This window comes from Pan paniscus, chromosome 10 (genome assembly GCF_029289425.2).
Source record: "Pan paniscus chromosome 10, NHGRI_mPanPan1-v2.0_pri, whole genome shotgun sequence".
Lineage (NCBI taxonomy): Eukaryota > Metazoa > Chordata > Mammalia > Primates > Hominidae > Pan > Pan paniscus.
The window spans coordinates 8,472,817-8,493,317 of record NC_073259.2 but is presented as its reverse complement, the minus strand read 5'-3'; the positions used below and the strand labels follow the sequence as shown (position 1 = coordinate 8,493,317).

Genomic DNA, 20,501 nt, shown 5'->3' with positions numbered 1-20,501 from the left:
TCAGGAGGCTGAGGTGGGAGGATCCCTTGAGCTCAGGAAGTTGAGGCTGTGGTGAGCCAAGATCACACCATTGCACTGCAGCCTGGACAACAGGAGACCCTGTCTCAAAAAAAAAAAAAAGGGGGGGGTGCCAAGCGCAGTGGCTTACGCCTGTAGTCCCACCTACTCGGGAGGCTGAGGCAGGAGAGTTGCTTGAACCCAGGAGGCGGAGGTTGCAGTAAGCCAATATCACCCCACTCCACTCCAGCCTGGCAACAGAACCAGACTGTCTCAAAAAAAAAAAAAAAAAAAAAAAAAAAAGGCCGGGTGCAGTGGCTCATGCCTGTAATCCCGGCACTTTTGGAGGCCAAGGCGAGACCAGCGTGGCCAACATGGTGAAACCTCTTCTCCACTTAAAATACAAAAATTAGCTGGGTGTAGTAGCACACGCCTGTAGTCCCAGCTTCTCAGGAGGCTGAGGCAGGAGAATTGCTGAAACCTGGGAGGCAGAGGTTGCAGTGAGCCGAGGTCATGCCCACTGCACTCCAGCCTGGGTGATAAAGCAAGACTTCGTCTCAAAAAACAAACAAAACGTTAACTCTCAGACGCAAGCGATGGGGTCTATGAGATAGTTCATTTGTGTTGCTGCTGAACCAGTAAAGAATGCCAACAAGAACAAACCTGGGAAGCGGACCTGGGCAGGCATGCAAAGAATGTACACTCTACCCTCTGTGGCCTTGCTAAGCTCAGCTCTCGGTCCCGTCCTCTGTCCAGATGCCCCTGGCTATCATGTGTATAGTGTGTCTAGGTAGCTTCCGGAACACAGCCTTCTTAGTCTGTAGATTCCTGCTCTACATCAGGATTAAAAGTCTGTTAGTAATCACCTGGTTTTACAGAACTGATGTGTTACCAAAACATTTTTTTTTCTTTTTTTGAGGCAAGGGTCTCACTCTGTGGCCCAGGGTGGCGTGCAATGGTGTGATCTCTGCTCACTGCAACCTCAGCCTCCCAGGTTCAAGCGATTCTCATGCCTCAGCCTCCTGAGTAGCTGGGATTACAGACATGCACCACACCTAGCTAATTTTGGTATTTTTAGTAGAGATGGGGTTTTGCCGTGTTGACCAGGCTGGTCTCCAACTCCTGGCCTCAGGTGATCTGCCTGCCTCAACCTCCCAAAGTGCTGGGATTATAGGCGTGAGCCACTGCACGTGGCCCAAGATGACAATTATGATTATAGAACATGACAGTAGGAACTTCCTGAGGCATAGGACTTGCAAAGGCAGTGACACATTTTTATATAAATTAACTTTTATTTCTGTAACATATAAAAGGTATAAATAGGACTTATGTAAAAACCAATCACCTGCACACACAAATTATGTGAAATTAGTTTACATATCTCTTTAAACCAGAGGGAGGAAGAAGCAGGATGAGGTCCACCTGGCCCACCGTAAGTCCTTCCCCACATGCTGTCGTGTATTAATAGCTTCTGTGGCCAACCAGGGTGATCTGCCAGGCTGTGCCTCAGGATGGGGTGGGGGGTGGTGGTGGTGACGAGGTGTGAGGCTTCTGGGCATGGCTGTGAGGGAGGCACTTGGTGGGATACATGCCTGAGATGGAAACAGTCTCGTCCTCACCCAGCAGGTGGGACTTGTCGGTGGGGGACAAGCCAAGGGTCCCGCAGCTGCCAGCTGGCTCTCCTTCACATGCTTATCTGATGTGGTGCAGGAACAACAGGCGGAGGTGAGAGGTCAGTCCACAGAAAGGAGGTCTGAGGGAGCAGCCGCCATGGGTGTCCCACCCAACACTGGCAAACAGTTCTGTGCACAAGGGATGCAGCTGAATGGTGCTGACGGTGGAGCTCACAGAGCTCCTGCATTCTCAAGGTTTGGATACGTTCTGGGAAGGGTGAACTGGTGTAAGAGTCACATAATACGTGGAGGGGTGTAATAATCAAAAAAACGTAGCAAAACACCTTCTGTGCCTGAGCCAGGGTTGAGGGAGCCGAGAAGAAAGTCCACAGCTCTGCCGCACGGGCCAGCAGTGCTCATGTCTGCTGGCTGATCCTCCCCAAAGCCTCTCCTGCCACCTTTTTTTTTTTTTTTTTTAACTAAACTAAATGGTCAATACTGCCATCTCTCTTGATAATGACAAAGTGTTTGCACAGGATGCCTACAGGTGTGTGTGTCGCTCCTCACTAATGGATCCGTAGTCATATAGCTGTGAGAGGCACTCCTGGGTTGAAAATGAAGGCAATTATCACATTACTGTCAGTCCTGACTGAGTCACCTCTAGAGTTTATGCTTTCAGCCTTAATTGAAATGAAGACAATTATATAAAATTCTCACATAATTGATCACAAATGTGATCACAGCCACTCTGACTAAGATTGGTGCTGGCCAATCTGCTGTGAGGGAATGAAGAGAGGAGAGGAACTGCGATGTCAGTCCCTGATTCTACTTCAAGTTTCCAAGCACATGAAATCCCATTCTAGCTTTGGAGACCCCAATGTGACAAGAATCTCCCTGTGCTTTAAATCATCTCTCACCCATGCTAAGCTGTGATCCCTCACCAAGTCTATGAAACCTGGAAAAGGAGTGAGAGGGTGCGGGGTGTGTGTGTGTTTTATATATTCAGGGGTCGTTCCAAAAGGGGCAAACTATTGCTCTTCGTGTGTGTGTTTTATATATTCAGGGATCGTTCCAAAGGGGCAAACTATTGCTCTTCGTGTGTGTGTTTTATATATTCAGGGGTCGTTCCAAAAGGGGCAAACTGTTGCTCTTCGTGTGTGTGTTTTATATATTCAGGGGTCGTTCCAAAAGGGGCAAACTATTGCTCTTTAAGTTCTGGGGCAGGGAGGGGAAGGGGAGGCCACTGTCTGCTCCTGAAAGCTCTGTGGGGAGAAGGGCTCCCTGCCTGACTGTTCTCTCATTCACACGCCAGCTTACTGTCAAAGCTAGAAAGACCGATGCCAAAGGCCTGTACTGCACAAAGTGGGTAGTTGTAGTCCATTGTGAACACATCATCTGCCACACGTCCAAACTGCATGACTATATAATCAGCTAGAAACAGAAAGAAATCAACATGTTAGAATATAATGTGGTTGCACTCGGGGAAATCTTTTTCTTTTTCTTCCTTTTCTTAGATGGGGTTTTGCTCTGTCGCCCTGGCTGGAGCCTAGTGGAATGACCACAGCTCACTGCAGCCTTGACCTCCCATCCCAGGCTCAAGTGATCCTCCCACCTCAGCCTCCTGAGTAGCTGGGACTACAGGCAAGCGCCACAACGCCTGGCTAATATTTTACTTTTTGTGAAGATAGGGTCTCACTATGTTGCTCAAGCTGGTCTCAAACACCTAGGCTCAAGTGATTCTCCTGCCTCGGCCTCCCAAAGTGCTGGGATCCTATTTATGATACAGAAAGAATCCTCCAAATAGGCCAGTTAATCACCAGGTTTCTGTAGAATAGAGAGCAGCTTGCTGGGAATGTCATAAACTCCGCAGGCTAGAGCTGCCAGGAACCTTTATTGGGGTCATTTGCCTTTGTTTCCCAAACAACCTACTCTATGACTTCTCTGATTTTTTATTTTTTTCTGAGACAGGTTCTTGCTCTGTCACCCAGGCTGGAGTGCAGTGATGCAATCTCGGCTCACTGCAGCCTCGACCTCCTGGCTCAAGTGATGCTCCCACCTCAGCCTCCCGGGTAGCTGGGACTACAAGTGCCTGCCACCACGCCCAGCTGATTTTTCTACTTTTTGTAGAGATGGGGTTTCACACCATGTTGCCCAGGCTGGTCTCAAGCGATCTGCCCACCTCGGCCTCCCAAAGTGCTGGGATTACAGACGTGAGCCATGGTGCCCAGCCAACTTCTCTGATTTGCTATAGCATCTCTCTCACACTCCTCTCCCCTCCTCAACACAGTGATTTACAAGTTTTCTCTAAAACTGTAGTTTCATCTTTCCAAAGAAATCCTGTCTCTCCTCCATGATTATCTGCTGACTGTCACTTCCTATCACGTACAGGGAATGTGCATTCCCATCCTGTAAGAGCATCTGTCCTCCTCTTCCCACCCAACCCTTCCTGGAGGCTTACGGTCATTTTTGTGGACTATCTGGAAGTTCTTCACAGACGCCTGAGTGACCCGGCCACGGAAGTTGAGGACATAGGACTGAGTGTCACTGTTCCAGACGGGGGCCTTGTTGTGCAGCTCAACCAGATTTTCCATAGTTCTGTTCTGCCACCTTGAGAGCAAACTGTCATGGTTCTGTCCAAAGGGAAAATCATTACTTTGTACTGAGAACTCCAACTCTACGACGTAGAAGGTAGAGTAGGAGAATACTTTCTCCATTTCAGAAAGGGTAAACCAGAAGCGAAGAATGAAAGCCAACAATGAAGACAGGTTTTTTTTTAAATTATTCTACATCATCCAGCATTTCTCTTTGTAGAAAAAATGGTTTCAAGGCAACGACTCTGCAACTGCTCTTATCCTGAGGTTTTGGAGGGGCAGCTTTCCTAAAGAAGTGTATGGAGTTATCTCCAGTGTGGGGCTCTGGAAGCTCAATCTTTTTTTTTTTTTTTTTTGTATTAATCTCTGTGTATTGTACTACTGTCTTTTAGAGTCTTTCACTGATTTAAATACATTCTTACTCACGTTTCGTGGCTGATATGGGATCTGCTTATGATTCAGTGTCATTCCAGGAATGATCACAGACATTTTCCTAGGACCTTTAAATCCAAGTACGTTCGTTTCCTGGAAGATAGGAAAACAAAGCAGAACTTGGAAACAGGAAAAAAATAGAGACCACATTCTTTTATAACATGAGACTTTCTTGGGAATGTAAGATGCTGACAATATCAGCTGTATCAGCCGGGGCAGTGGATCACGCCTATAATCCCAGCACTTTGGGAGGCCGAGGTGGGCAGATAACCTGAGGTCAGGAGTTTGAGACCAGCCTGGCCAACATGGTGAAACCCTGTCTCTACTAAAAATACAAAAATTAGCCAGGCGTGGTGGCGGGCGCCTGTAATCCCAGCTCCTCGGGAGGCTGAGGCAGGAGAATTGCTTGAACCCAGGAGGCAGAGGCTGCAGTGAGCCGAGATCACGCCGTTGCACTCCAGCCTGGGCGACAAGAGTGAGACTCTGCCTCAGAAAAAAAAAAAAAAAAAAAAAATCAGGTGTACCAAAAATAATTTTATTACTTTGCTGTAAACAGAGAATCAAAAACAGGAAAGTAATATTATATCTCTTTATAATTCTCTTTTTTTTTTTTGAGACAGAGTCACGCTCTGTCGCCAGGCTGGAGTGCAGTGGCACAATCTCAGCTCACTGCAACCTCCAATCTCCACCTCCTCGGTTCAAGCGATTCCCGTGCCTCAGCCTGGGACTACAGGCACATGCCACCACGCCTGGCTAATTATTTTTTGTATTTTTAGTAGAGACGGGGTTTCACCAGGTTGGCTAGGATGGTCTCGATCTCCTGACCTCGTGATCTGCCTGCCTCAGCCTCCCAAAGTGCTGGGATTACAGGTGTGAGCCACTGCACCTGGCCTATACCTTCTTTAAACACCCACATTTAAAACAGAATCTCTTGGCTTGAGAGTTTACTCTTAACTCTTTTTTTTTTGGGACCAGAGTTTCACTCTTGTTGCCCAGGCTGGAGTATAATGGCACAATCTCAGCTCACCACAACCTCCGCCTCCCGGGTTCAAGCAATTTTCCTGCCTCAGCCTGAGTAGCTGGGATTATAGGCATGCGCCACCACACCCGGCTAATTTTGTATTTTTTTTTTTTTTTTAGTCGAGACGGGGTTTCTCCATGTTGGTCTCGAATTCCCGACCTCAGGTGATCCGCCCATCTTGGCCTCCCAAGGTGCTGTGACTACAGGAGTGAGCCACCACGCCCGGCCTCTTACTCTTGAGTCTTAAATGTGATTTGAGATAACTGTGAACAAACTGTCCAACTTTGTCAGCACCAACACATATTTATTTCCCAGTGAGGGCATAGCACTATATTACATACAGTGAAAATGAGTTGTGGTTAAATAAGGCCTGCACTAGGTATTAAAAATGCCTGTCGAGCCAAGCAGATTATTCTTATTTTATTTTGAGATGGCGTCTTGCTCTGTCACCCAGGCTGGAGTGCAGTGGCACAATCTTGGCTCATTGCAACCTCTGCCTCCTGGGTTCAAGCGATTCTCCTGCCTCAGCCTCCCGAGTAGCTGGGATTACAGGTGCCTGCCACCACGCCTGGCTAATTTTTTTTGTATTTTTAGTACAGACGGGTTTTTGCCATGTTGGCCAGGCTGGTCTCCACCTCCTGACTTCAGGTGATCCACCCGCCTCGGCCTCCCAAAGTGCTGGGATTACAGGTGTGAGCCACCAAGCCCAGCCAAGCCAAGCAGATTATATATGAAAGCTATAGAGGAAAGACACCTTACATTCAAGTGTGAAGTCAGATGGTTCTCAGGCATGTAGATAAGATCTCATGGGATTAATTTCAACTTAAGAAAGTTGAGACTTTGGAATAAAAAAACCAGCTGAGATGGGTCAATTCCTTCTTGCTTTCTCTTACTCAACAACTCTTTGAATATCTACTGTGTGCCAAGCCATGTGCTAGCATGGATATAGCCATGAGTAAGAATTCACAAGAGTTTACAAACTGGTGGAGACGGTTCATGTTGAACAAGTAACAACAAATACATGTGGGTTACAAATGCTACAAGGACGCAGATGAAGGAATGTCAACCACATCTAGTGGAGTACATCAGAAAAGACTTTGATAAGGCAAAAGGCAAGAAAGAGGAAAAGGGAAGCCTCTCCAAGGAGGAAAGATGAGTGTGGTTGGACAAAGGAATGACAGGAGGGCTGCTTGGCTAGAATGATGGGAAGGAGGGGCACGCCAATAGAGAAGTCTGAAAGCAAATGCTACCATGTTAGATCTCACACAATGGGTAGTCACTAAAAGATTTGAAGCAGAACAGGAGGATCAACTGGAGCCTCGTTTTAGGAAGATTCATTTGGTAGCAGCAGAGAATGAGCTAGATAGTTCTCAAGTCTTTCCCGGGTGTGAAATAAAATGAAAAAGTACAATAAAACAAATAATAATAAGATAAAATTTAAAAAGAAGTGGACTATAAATGCCAAAAAGAGGAGAAAAATAAGAAAAAGAGATTAAAAAGAGAAAAAAGAGAGTGAACTAGATAGGAAAAGATTAAAAGCAAAAAAAGATCCGCTTTAATTTATTGTAACGTTGGCCACTGGATAAGAAGGAAAGGTCTGAATTAAGCGGCAGCAGGAAAAAGAAAAGGAAAGAAGGGAAGAAATAGTCTGAGAGTGAAAAATAATTGAACTTGGCAATTCAAATAACGAAAACTCAAATACATGGAGAAAATGGTACAGCAACAGAAATCACAGAAATAGAAACAAGCTTGGGAGGGAGGTTCTTTAGCGACACTAGGTGAAAAGTGCCAGCAGGACACCAGGAGGGCAGGCAGCGGCCCTGGGAAAGCAGCACTCACATAGGAGATGGCAGCCAGCTCCTGCCGGGTGTGGGCCGCTCCTACCAAACCCCGGCCCTTCATGGGGCAGATGCCACGGTCATAAACTGTAAACTTGGTCCCCATGAGGTTGGATCTGGAGTCAGGAGAAAAAGTCACCATGATGATCTGTATTTTTTTTCTCATACAAACACAATCTAAGAGAAGGAAAATGGAAGCCTATTTGCCTGTTCTCCAAATGTCTCAATGTTCATCATCACTTTTTCAAAAATATCTCATTAAAGCAAGGAAGGAACTGAGATTTTCTTTTAACTTTTTATTTACTTACTAATTCGAGACAGGGTCTCGCTCTGTCGCCCAGGCTGGAGTGCAGTGGCAGGGATCATAGCTCACTGCAGCCTCAAACTCCCAGGCTCAAGTCATCCTCCCACCTTAGCCTCCTGGGTAGCTGCGGCTACAGGTGAGAACTGCCACGCCTGGCTAATTTTAAAGTTTTTTGAAGAGATAATATCTCAGTGTGTTGCCCAGGCTGGTCTCAAACTCCTGGCCTCAAGTGATCCTCCAACCTCAGCCTCCCCAAATGCTGGGATTATAGGCCTGAGCCACCACACCAGCCTTATTTTTTTATTTTTTTGAGACAGACTCTCATTCTGTTACCCAGGCTGGGGTGCAGTGGCACTATCTTGGCTCATGGCAACCTCTGCCTCCTGGATTCAAGCAATTCTCGTGCTTCAGCCTCCCGGGTAGCTGGAATTACAGGCTGTTCTACCACACCTGGCTGATTTTTCTATTTTTAGTAGAGAGGGAGTTCTGCCATGTTGGCCAGGCTGGACTCCAACTCCTGACTTCAAGTGATCCGCCCGCCTTGGCCTCTCAAAGTGCTGGGATTACAGGTGTGAGCCACTGCGCCCAGCTTTTTTTTTTCCTTTTTCTTTTTTTTTAAGATTACAACATCAATACATGCTAGTTGTAACCAAGATAAGGACTGTTCTGCAACTATAGGAATAAGACTATCAGAAAGAATAGGACAGTGATCTAAGGTTGCTTTCACCTAAGCTTGCCGACATAACTTTCTCCTTCACGAGATAAATCAACTGGATCAATGGAGATAAGGTAGTTGGCTGTTTTGCTCTTTTTCCGCTTTCTAGCTGCAAGAAGAAATATCTGGGAAAAGAAAAAGTGTCAGTCAAAAATGAAGTCCAGAGAACCTGCCCCACCTCTGGTCATGGTTGTCCTACATATTCATTCAGCCAGTGTTTAGCAAGTCCCCAGCATATGTCAAGCTGTTAATCTTTGGGCCTTTATCCCTTTCTCTAACTCTCTTATCAGAATTCACTATCAGGCCGGGTGCAGTGGCTCATGCCTGTAATCCCAGCACTTTGGGAGGCCGAGGTGGGCAGATCGCAAGGTCAGGAGATTGAGACCATCCTGGCTAACACCGTAAACCCTGTCTCTACTAAAAATACAAAAAATTAGCTAGGCGTGGTGGCAGACGCCTGCAGTCCCAGCTACTCAGGAGGCTGAGGCAGGAGAATGGCATGAACCCAGGAGGCGGAGCTTGCAGTGAGCCACGATCATGCCATTGCACTCCAGCCTGGGTGACAGAATGAGACTCTGTCTCAAAAAAAAAAATAAAAATAAAAATAAAAGAATTCACTATCAGGGTTTTCTTCCTATACAGTTTTTCTAAATTCACTAGCTTGATTCTCCATATAATTAGTTACAACTTCATCCCTAAAACTTCCAGTTAAAAAAAAAATCTCCAAAGCTGGGCCAGGTGGCATGAGCCTATAATCCCAGCTGCTTGGGAGGCTGAGGTAGAGGGATCACTGGAGTCCAGGAGTTCAAGGCCAGCCTGGGCAACCTTGCAAAATCCAATAAATAAATAACAATCAATGTTCATCCAATGCCATGATTAAGAGTCTTTCCAACTTTAGGAGAGACAGGATCCTGAAAACCTTCCCATTCTTTACTGTGATGGCTTTTTTTTTTTTTTTTTTTTTGAGATAGGGTCTCACTCTGTCACCCAGGCTAGAGTGCAGTGGTGCAATCACAGCTCACTGCAACCTCTGCCTCCCAGGTTCAAGTGATTTTCCTGCCTCAGCCTCCCGAGTAGCTGGAACTACAGGTGCATGCCACCACTCCTGGCTAATTTTTAAATTTTTTGCTAGAGGCAGGGTCTCCCCATGTTAGCCAAGCTGGTCTCGAACTCATGTCCTCAAGGGATCCACCTGCCTCGGCCTCCCGAAGTGCTGGGATCATACGTGTGAGCCACTGCACCTGGCCTGTGATAGCTTTCTTCATGCCATGGGGACACAGACAGAGGAATGTCAACCACATCTGGTGAAGCATATCAGGAAAGACTCTGATTAGGCAAAGGGCAAGAAGGGACAAAAGGGAAGCCTCTCCAGGGAGGAAATACTCTTTTTTCTATACTGCTGTTGTGTTAAACCACTGTGACCTCAATGGCATGAATACCATCCTATATAGGCATCCTTCCTAAACTCTCCTAGACTAGGACCATAATAGGGAAGCAGGAGAGTAGCAGTGGCTAAGCAGGAAGACTTTAGAATTATGCAGAAATAGGTTTGAATTTGGCTCTGCCACCACTTAGTGCAATGTGGGGTAGGTAAGTCACTCCCTAAGCCCCAGTTACCTCATCTTTAAAGCAGAGACAAGAAATCCTACCTAACAAGGTGGCTGCAAGGATTACAGGTGATAATATATATAGATATATATGCATATGCTTGGTCTGTCGTAAACACTCAATAAATGGTGGTTAGAAGAATTAACACCTAGTATCATTATCTTATTTCTAGGCTCTTAAAATCGTCTGTTAAGACCTGGTATTAATACAAAATTAATAAAATAAAGTTCATCGCTGGCTCAAACTTATAAAATAAATTAGAATTTCTAGGGTGAGAAACAAGACATTTAACTTGTAGGTCCTTCTGTATTTCTAATTCCTCCTATTCCCTAAAACTCACTCTCCTTCCACAATGTCATGTTCTACCGTAATAAAAAGAAAAACCAAAAGAACAAACAGTAACATTCAAAAACTCAATCATGGGAGACAGGTGAAAATAATTACATTAACAACTACCCGTCCATTTTCCCACTTCGTGGATAAAGCTCTTATTTGTGGGAGGGTAGAGCTTGCTGCCTATTAGACCATGAGCTCTTTGCAGAAAATGAGAACACAGCATCTGGGGACTGAAAGATACAATCTACTTCCAGCTGGCTTGGTCTAATACCAGAGTTAGTTCCCTAAGGCCCATCAACAATCTATTCCCACAACATTCTTCTCTCTCTCAAGAGTTTTCTTAGAAATCAATTCTCATACCTTCTGATTTTCTTCTTTTTCCAAGTACATATAGTAGGTGGGGAAGAGACCCCGATCCATTCCCCTTTTATCCCGGATTATCCGACATCTTACTGTGACACCTTGAGGGGCAGGACTATACACAAAGTCCTCCAGGTCGTCTATGTCTCCCAGGAGGTTATCAGCTGGTTGGGCTGCAGTAGCAGAACCGGAAGTGCCTGTATCCTGAAAGGACAGCCATACATGAGCAACAACAGGCCGAGACTCAAAATCTGATTCTCTTTGAAAAACACTTAGTGGACAAAGCAACTTAGTAATTTACCCGTGTCTTCAGTCTTCTGACAGAATGAGGAAAACTGAAAAGTTAAATTAAGTATATGAATATTGAGAGTAATGAAGAGTAAGTATCAAAATGGGACAAAGCCTCACAATAGCTGACCTGAGACAGAAAAAATTAGATCATAAACTAAATTTGAGCTTACACTTCTGAAGGAACCCTCACTCAGTAATGGTATTTAAATACTGAAGATATGTTTGAGGGCTGGGCACGGTGGCTCATGCCTGTAATCCCAGCACTTTGGGAGGCTGAGGCGGGTGGATCACGAGGTCAGGAGATCGAGACCATCCTGGCAAACATGGTGAAACCCTGTCTCTACTAAAAATACAAAAAATTAGCTGGGTGTCATGGCGGGCGTCTGTAGTCCCAGCTACTCGGGAGATTGAGGCAGGAGAATGGCGTGAACCCAGGAGGCGGAGTTTGCAGTGAGCTGAGATCATGCCACTGCACTCCAGCCTGGGTGACAGAGCGAGACTCCACCTCAAAAAATACATAATAATAATAAATAAATAAATACTGAAGATATGTTTGAGAAAGAGTCAAATTAGCTCTAATGGAAGAAGTTTCAGAACTACATACAGTTGAATTCTGGCTGGATGGAGAATTGGGTCTTTCTAAACATGCTGACTGGGATATTCCATCAGTCTCCTCATCGAAGTTCACACTTTCAGAGATATCTAGCAGAAAAGGAAGAACTGTTAGCACTGCCAACACTGTTTAAAAAAGGTCTTTGAAACAAAGATAGTTTTAATTTTCTTGCTTAAAACATTCCTAACTATTCTGACCGTAAACACAACTATTTTGTCCAAATACATAAAACAGGCAAATTCATAGAGACAGAAAGTAGAATAGAGGTTACTAGGGGCTGGGGGCAGGGGAGAATGAGGAATTATCTTGAATGGGTGTGAAGTCTCTGGGATGATGAAAAAGTTCTGGAGATGGATGGTAGTGATGGTTGCACAACATTGTTAATGCATTTAATGTCACTGAATCTCACACTTAAAATTGATTAAAGTTGTAAATTTTAGGCAGGGCAGGCTGGGCGCGGTGGCTCATGCCTGTAATCCCAGCACTTTGGGAGGCTGAGGTGGGCAGATCACGAAGTCAGGAGATTGAGACCATCCTGGCTAACATGGTGAAACCCCATCTCTACTAAAATACAAAAAATTAGCCGGGTGTGGTGGCACGCGCCTGTAGTCCCAGCTACTCAGGAGGCTGAGGCAGGAGAATCGCTTGAACCTGGGAGGCGGAGCTTGCAGCGAGCCGAGACTGTGCCACTGTACTATAGCCTGGGAGACAGAGACTCTGTCTCAAAAAAACAAAACAAAACAAATTTAGGCAGGGCACAGTGGCTCGTGCTTGAACTCCTAGCACTTTGGGAGGCTGAGGCAGAAGGACTGCTTGAGGCCACCAGTTTGAGACCTGTCTCCATAAAAAGTTTTTTAAAAAAAATTAGCTGGTCACGATGGTACCTGTGTGTCTGTAGTCCTAGCTAGCTGAGGTGGTTGGATCACTTAAGCCCAGGATTTTGAGGCTAAAGTGAGCTATGCTTGTGCCACTGCACCCCAGCCTGGGTGACAGAATGACACCCGAACTCTTAAAAAAAAAAAGTGTACTTTTTGTTATTTGGAAGGGAAGGGAAGGCTTCAGTAAAAACAGGAAAACTTGCTAGACAAATTCTAAAAAGAGCTGCAGCACTGGTAAATTATTATTATTTTTTGAGATGGAGTCTCACTCTGTTGCCCAGGCTGGAGTGCAGTGGCACCATCTCAGCTCACTGCAACCTCCGTCTCCTGGGTTCAAGCAATTCTCTTGTCTCAGCCTCCCCGGTAGCTGGGATTACAGGTGTGCGCCACGAAGCCCAGCTAATTTTTTTGTATTTTTAGCAGAGACAGGGTTTCACCATGTTGGTCAGGCTGGTCTCAAACTCCTGACCTCAGGTGATCTGCCCACCTTGGCCTCACAAAGTGCTGGGATTACAGGTGTGAGCCAACATGCCAGGCCAACACTGGTAACTTCTATGTTACGATGCATATTTTACCACAGTAAAAAAAAAATTCAATGATGCATTATTCTTTACAGCAGTTTTATTCCCCTCAGCATTTTCTTTTTATTTTATTTATTTATTTTTTTTGAGATGGAGTTTCGCTCTCGTTGCCCAGGGTGGAGTGCAATGCTGCAATCTGGGCTCACCGCAACCTCCGCCTCCTAGGTTCAAGCGATTCTCCTGCCTCAGCTTCTCGAGTAGCTGGGATTACAGGCATGTGCCACCACATCCGGTTAATTTTTTATTTTTAGTAGAGACGGGGTTTCTCCATGTTGGTCAGGCTGGCCTCGAACTCCCAACCTCAGGTGATCTGTCCGCCTAAGCCTCCCAAAGTGCTGGGATTACAGGCGTGAGCCACCATGCCTGGCCCCCCGGCATTTTCTTAATCTCTGTCTAGTTAACTAAATCTAATTAGGAATGTTTGAAATACTAGTACTTTGGATTTATGGAGCGTCTTTTATAGGAAATTTAAAACTGCTGGATGAAAAACTATTTTTTCATTTTATTCTTACATTTGAGTTAGAGGAGGAGATACTGATAGTCTTTTTGTTTTCTATTGTTTCTTGTTCATGGAGTATATAATCTGGAGAGGAATGCAGATGTGAAATAAAGTGTGATCGATGTGTGTTATGAAAGAGTGACGAGCCTCAGATTTATATGTGGGAGTACAGGCTCAGGAAGAATCATTTCTCCAAGAGAAAGAGGCAGAGCAAGACCTAAAGTAAATTCCCTTGTGTCTAGTATCTGCGGGGTGAAGTTACCCCTCACTGAAATGGTCCTCAAATCACAGATTTACAGATGGAATTAACAAGTGTGGCTTTTTTCTCTGAACCACTTTTTGTGCACATTCAACATCTCGGAAAGAAAAATGATCTATTTTTATACGGTACATACATAGATTGGTATTAGCTTTACTGAAGAACACAAGGATAAGACAAAGGTCAGTTTTTAAAAAAACAATCTCAGGCCGGGCACAGTGGCTCACGCCTGTAATCCCAGCACTTTGGGAGGCCGAAATGGGTGGATCACAAGGTCAGAAATTCGAGACCAGCCTGGCCAATATGGTGAAACCCTGTCTCTACTAAAAATGCAAAAATTAGCCAGGCACCTGTAGTCCCAGCTACTCAGGAGGCTGAGGCAAGAGAATCCCTTGAACCCAGGAAGCAGAGGTTGCAGTGAGCCGAGATCACATCACTGCACTCTAGCCTGGGCGACAGAGCAAGACTTGGTCTCAAAAAAAAAAAAAAAAAAAAATCAGTCTCAACTGAAAACATAGGTCCATACAAAAACTTATGAGTGTTGATAACAACATTATTCCTAACAGGGAAAGTGGGAACAATCAAACGTCCATCAGCTGATCAACAAAATGTGGTTTATCCATACAATGGAGTGTTATCCAGCAATAAAAAGAATGGAGTACGGACACTTGTTATAACATGAAGGAACCCTGAAAACATTATGCAAGTAAAACACTAGACACAAAAAGACAAATAGTGTATGATTCTATCAATATAAAATGTCCAGAACAGGCAAATCCACAGAGACAGCAAGTAGACTGGTGGCTGCCTAGGGCTGAGGGGATTGGAGGGAAATGGGAAATGACTGTTGAAGGTTATGAGGTTTCTTTTGGGGGTGATGAAAATTTTGTAAAATTGATTGTGAAAATGGTTGTAGAACTCTGTACTGAAAACCAATTTATTGTTTATTTATTTAAAGACAGAGTCTCGCTCTTGTAGCCCAGACTGGAGTGCAATGGCGCGATGTCTGTTCACTGCAACTTCCACCCGCAACGTTCAATCGATTCTGCTGCCTCAGCCTCCCGAGTAGCTGGAATTACAGCTGCCCACCACCACACCTGGCTACTTTTTTTTGAATTTTTAGTGGAAACGGAGTTTCACCACATTGGCCAGGCTGGTCTCGAACTCCTGATGTCAGGTGATCTGCCTGCCTCTGCCTCCCAAAGTGCTGGAATTACCGGCGTGAGCCACCATGCCTGGCCTATTGTTTACTTGAAATGGATGAGGTGTATGGTCTGTAATTTATATCTCAAAAGAGTTGTTACTTAAAAAAATTATTTGCTTTGCGAAGGACACTTTTTCCTTCTGCTGTCTAAAATATTAACTTATTATTTTTTGAGACAGGGTTTCACTCTGTTGCCCAGGTGGGAGTGCAGTGGCCAAATCACAGCTGCTCAGTGCAGCCTCAACTTCCCGGGCTCAAGTGATCCTCCCACCTCAGCCTCCTGAGTACATAGGACTACACCATGTCCAGGTAATTTTTTTGTAGAGACGGGGTTTCACCAAGTTGCCCAGACTGATCTCAAACTCCTGGGCTCAAGCGATCCGCCCACCTCGGCTTCCCAAAGTGCTGGGATTACAGGCATGAGCCACCACACCTGGCACCCCCCCTTTTTATTGGTAGCAAAAAGGCAGAAACTCCTGAGATATCACTATCATATGGCTATCTTCACCTATTACTATGCTTTCAAATGCCATTTTAATACCAAGAACTCAGTTCCTGTGAATCTGTCTTGAGAGATCAAAGATCTCTCTGAAACTTTTAAGACAAGCAAATTGGACCCACTTACAGGGACATAATCTGCCAAACTGACACTTCTTAGAATTTAATCAAAACAGCACTTAATGGGTTTTATAGTCAAGATGCAACCTGTTGAGACATGAAAAGGCGTTAACTCACCTGGCACTGGAAGGCCAATTCTGAAAACGAACAGCCATTTCATAGAGCAGTGCACAAGGAGACAGTGTGGTGTTTACAGTCAGGGATAAAGAACGAGACTAAGAATCAGAAAATCTAAATCTGCCACTTTTCAGCTAGTTGACTCAGGGTGAGTAATTTAGCTTTGGTTAAATAGAAAATTATTTTTGCTCCGACTCATCCTATCTGTCCAATGCATATCTTTCACTTTCTTTTGTTGTAAAAATAGTGGTAGTAAAATAATAGGAAAGTACCATGGTCACCTTCATGTTAAAGACAGGAAAACTGTCTTTACAAACCCCCAAGGCACTATTACAACTATTAAATCAGATGAGGTAGTACATGTCAAGTGCCTGACACATGATGGACACTCACAATGTCAGGCTCCAGCTACTTCCCCGCTCCCCTAGCACGTAGGCAGACACACATCCTTCTTTGTTCAGTGGAATCACCCCCTCCCTTCCTCCTGGTACCTCTCTTGTCTCTTCTCATTGCCCTAGCAGAGCAATTCTGCATCTCCCCTGCCTGTGCTTTTGCAAACACCACACTATATTGGAACTGGAGGTCAGGCCATCATCAGTCAAACGATCTCCTAAATAGCTTTCCTGTTTCTGGACTTGCCCCCTTCAATTCCTTCTTTCTGGTACACAGTAATTTTTCCACAGCTCAACTGTGATCATATCATTCTTCAGCTTAAAATTCCTCACAGGTTCTTACTGCTCTTTTTTTTTTTTGAGACGGACGGAGTCTCGCTCTGTCGCCCAGGCTGGAGTGTAGTGGCGTGATCTCGGCTCACTGCAAGCTCCGCCTCCCGGGTTCACGCCATTCTCGTGCCTCAACCTCCCGAGTAGCTGGGACTACAGGCGCCCGCCACCACACCTGGCTAATTTTTAGTAGAGACAGGGTTTCACCGTGTTAGCCAGGATGGTCTTGATCTCCTGACCTTGTGATCCACCCATGTCGGCCTCCAAAGTGCTGGGATTACAGGCATAAGCCATAGCGCCCAGCCCTATTTTTTTTAAATTAATTTTTATTTTTAATTTTTATTTTTTGAGACAGGGTCTCACTCTACACACAGGCTGGAGTGCAGCAGCACAATCTTGGCTCACTGCAGCCTCGAACTCTGGGGCTCAAGCAATCCTCCCACCTCAGCCTCCCAAAGTGCTGGGGTTATAGGCATGAGCCACTCCACCCAACCCAATTTTTTTTTTTTTTTAATTTTTAAAGACATGGTTTCATTCTGTCACCCAGGCTGGAGTGCTGTGGCATGATCATAGCTCACTGCATCCTCAATAACCTGGGCTCGAGCAATCCTCCTAGCACAACCTCTCAAGTAGCTGGGACTACCAGTGTGTACCACCATACCCAGCTAATTAAAAAAATTTTTTTGTTAGAGACTGGGTCTTGCTATGTTGCCCTGGCTGGTCCTGAACACCTAACTTCAAGCAATACTCCCACCTCAGCCTCTTAAAGTGCTGGGATTACACATGTGAGCCACCATGTCCAGCCTTCTATTACTCCTTAGATAAAGTCCCAATTCCTGACATGGTCTATTAGGTCCCATATAATTAGAGCCCACTTCCCTCTCCTGGCTCATCTCTCTACATCCCCCTTCCTACCCTATGACCACACGCCCTGAGCTGCTGCCATTCTGAACTGGCCAGCACCTCTTCCTGAGTCAGGCACTAGCTCAAATATCACTTTCTCTGGGAAAGTGTCCAAGTGGAGTGAGGCGTCGGGCTCTCTCAGCACCTTGATTTTCTAGCTCTAGCCTATTTAAGTGCATGAAGCTTCAATTAGAATAAGCGCTCCATGAGGGCAGGAACCATGCTTACTCATGTATCCTAAGTACCTAGAATGTTGCCTCAGATATGGTATGCACTCAAACATATTTTCTTACTTTACTTTTGTTGTTGTTGTTGTTGAGACGGGGTCCTGCTCTGTAACCCAGGCTGGAGTGCAGTGGTGCAATCGCAAGCTTAGTGCAACCTCCACTTCCCAGGCTCAAGCCATCCTCCTGCCTCAGCCCCCCAAGTAGCTGGGACTACAGGTGTGTGCCACTGCACCCAGCCATTTTTTTTTTTTTTGCATTTTTTGTAGAGACAAGGTTTCTCCATGTTGCCCAGGCTGGTCTTGAACCCTTGGACTCAAGTGATCTGCCCGCCTCAGCCTCCCAGAGTGTTAGGATTATAGGCATGAGCCACCATGCCTGGACTCAAAACATACTTTCTTTTTCTTTTCTTTTTTTTTTTTTTTTTTGAGAAGTTTCACTCTTGTTGCCCAGGCTGGAGTGCAATGGTGCAATCTTGGCTCACTGCAACCTCTGCCTCCCAAGTTCAAGCAATTCTCCTGCCTCAGCCTCCCGAGTAGCTGGGATTAATAGGCACCCACCACCATGCTTGGCTACTTTTTAAATATTTTTAGTAGAGAGGGGTTTCACCATGTGCTAGTCTCAAACTCTAGACCTTCAGGTGATCCACCCACCTTGGCCTCCCAAAGTGCTGGAATTATAGGCGTGAGCCACTAAGCCTGGCCAAAACATACTTTCTAAATAAGTGAATATACAAATTTGTTTAAACGTTCATTTATTATGCCATTCCGTGGTAGAATCTCCTGATTCATATATGCCAGGACCTAGCAATGTTTGCCTAATGCAAAGTAGGTACCCAATACATATTCATTATTGGGCTTCAGTTTTCTCATCTGCAAAGGGGATGCTTAATCCCTTCTCATTATAAAATTATTTTTCGGCTGGGCGTGGTGGCTCACGCCTATAATCCTAGCACTTTGGGAGGCCAAGGCGGGCGGATCACCAGGTCAGGAGATCGATACCATCCTGGCTAACACCGTGAAACCCCGTCTCTACTAAAAAAATACAAAAAATTAGCCAGGCATGGTGGCGGGCGCCTGTAGTCCCAGCTACTCAGGAGGCTGAGGCAGGAGAATGGCGTGAACCCGGGAGGCAGAGCTTGCAGTGAGCCGAGATCGCGTCACTGCACTCCAGCCTGCGCGACAGAGTGAGACTTTGTCTCAAAAAAAAAAAATTATTTTTCTAAAAAGGAAAGAAGACTACAAGGGACCTTTGAAATGTATGGTAATATTTATGGATATGAGAGCTCCAACTAGAAGAAAGGCTATCAATCATCACCAACTATGAAATGGAGGTGGAGTAGAGGGGTTGAGTGACAACTCTGTCAGAAGAAGAGGGTGGGAACTGAAAATAGTCAAAAAGAGACAAACAGTCATCTATGGCCATCTATGGTAGCTAGTATTTTATATTTAATTATCTTCTTTTTCTCAGGCAACAGTATAAATACTACCATTGCTGACAATTACCAACATTCAGATGTAAAAGATGCTAAATACTGTCACCTCTGTGAGGCCGTAAGCCATGAGTAATTTTGAGTCATGTAGATTGTTACCCACAATGAAAAGAAAGGAAAAGATTACAATTGAGTAAGAAGACAAATTGCCTTAAAATCATTACCAGTCCTCACCATGCTTTTGGAGACGCTCCTGAAGTCCTGGCTTGGAAGCAGTATCCACGGTGTTTTCAGCATCTTCTTCCACAACAGGGGAGCTTACTGATGGAGCATGAACTTCGTCTGGTTTCAGGACAGCAGCTGGACCATCAATACCTAAGGGCCAAAATAAAATGAATTTTAAAAAAGGAGCAAAGTATTATTCACTAGTTGGGTAGATTTGGCGTATGTGATCAGAATTAAGAACTACCAAATCATTTTATCTTCCGTCCTTTCTTAACATCCGTAAGAACATTTGTTAAGAGAGTAGGTCAGAACTGGTGTTCTTTTTTTCTGAGACAGGATCTCACTCTGTCACCCAGGCTGCAGAGCAGTGGTGTAATCACAGCTCACTGTAGCCTCGACTTCCTAGGCTCAAACGATCCTCCCACTTCAGTCCCCCGAGTAGCTGGGACTACAGGTGTGTGCTACTACACCTGGCTAATTGTTAATTTTTTTGTAGAGATGGAGTCTTGTTATGTTGCCCAGGCTAGTCTCAAACACCTGGCCTTAAGTGATCTGCCTTTCTGGCCTCCCAAAGTGCTGGGATCACAGGTATAAGCCACCACGCCCAGCCTGGTGTTCACTTTATTAACATGCTCTGTTACTAAAGTCATATGTACTTGTACTTCAGTAACTGAAGTAATATGTACTTCAGAAACTTAAGAATGAGACCAAGAAAACAAAGTAGGTCCTCCATAGTACAGATCCTGTACAAGCCAATAGCTCCAGTGGCTTGATTTAGAGGCACTTACAATCTTATTCTTCCTCCGCCCCTCACCATCTCAGATGGTCCTTTCAACTATCTGTTGGAAGAACGGACGCTCTCTACCTATTCCCGGCTTCATGATTCACCTCTGCCACGATTTAACAATCAAGAGCTCCTCAAATAGGTCATTCTAAACTCATTGATCTGGCATCTAGAAAACAACAGTTCTTGCCGGGCATGGTGGCTCAAGCCTGTAATCCTAGCACTTTGGGAGGCCAAGGCGGGTGGATCACCTGGGTCAGGAGTTCGAGACGAGCCTGGCCAACATAGTAAAACCCCGTCTCTACTAAAATTATAAAAAAATTAGCCGGGCATGGT

The 20,501-nt window shown here is 45.1% G+C and overlaps 1 protein-coding gene and 1 non-coding gene across 6 annotated transcripts in view; both read right to left on the bottom strand.

Annotated features, from left to right (window-relative positions):
* Window positions 1-1,269: 1,269 nt before the first annotated feature.
* Window positions 1,270-20,501, bottom strand: part of TULP3 (TUB like protein 3) — a 49,462-nt gene continuing 30,230 nt past the window's right edge. For 3 of the 5 annotated variants that reach the window (XM_008973771.4, XM_063593295.1, XM_034935181.3), the window contains 9 exons: window positions 19,391-19,531; window positions 11,711-11,808; window positions 10,816-11,019; window positions 8,524-8,636; window positions 7,494-7,608; window positions 4,628-4,726; window positions 4,069-4,240; window positions 2,928-3,041; window positions 1,270-2,214 (listed from right to left, as the gene is read on the bottom strand). In XM_008973771.4, coding sequence (XP_008972019.2) covers window positions 2,192-2,214; window positions 2,928-3,041; window positions 4,069-4,240; window positions 4,628-4,726; window positions 7,494-7,608; window positions 8,524-8,636; window positions 10,816-11,019; window positions 11,711-11,808; window positions 19,391-19,531 — 1,079 coding nt within the window. In that variant the 3' untranslated portion in view covers window positions 1,270-2,191. Of the gene's footprint in view, window positions 3,042-4,068; window positions 4,241-4,627; window positions 4,727-7,493; window positions 7,609-8,523; window positions 8,637-10,815; window positions 11,020-11,710; window positions 11,809-19,390; window positions 19,532-20,501 lie in introns of all 5 variants that reach the window. The other 2 variants (XM_008973772.4, XM_063593296.1) reach the window with 1 other exon arrangement.
* LOC112436783 (U7 small nuclear RNA) lies at window positions 12,771-12,831 on the bottom strand. Its single transcript, XR_003025476.1, has one exon. It is a non-coding gene; the product is annotated as a U7 small nuclear RNA (small nuclear RNA).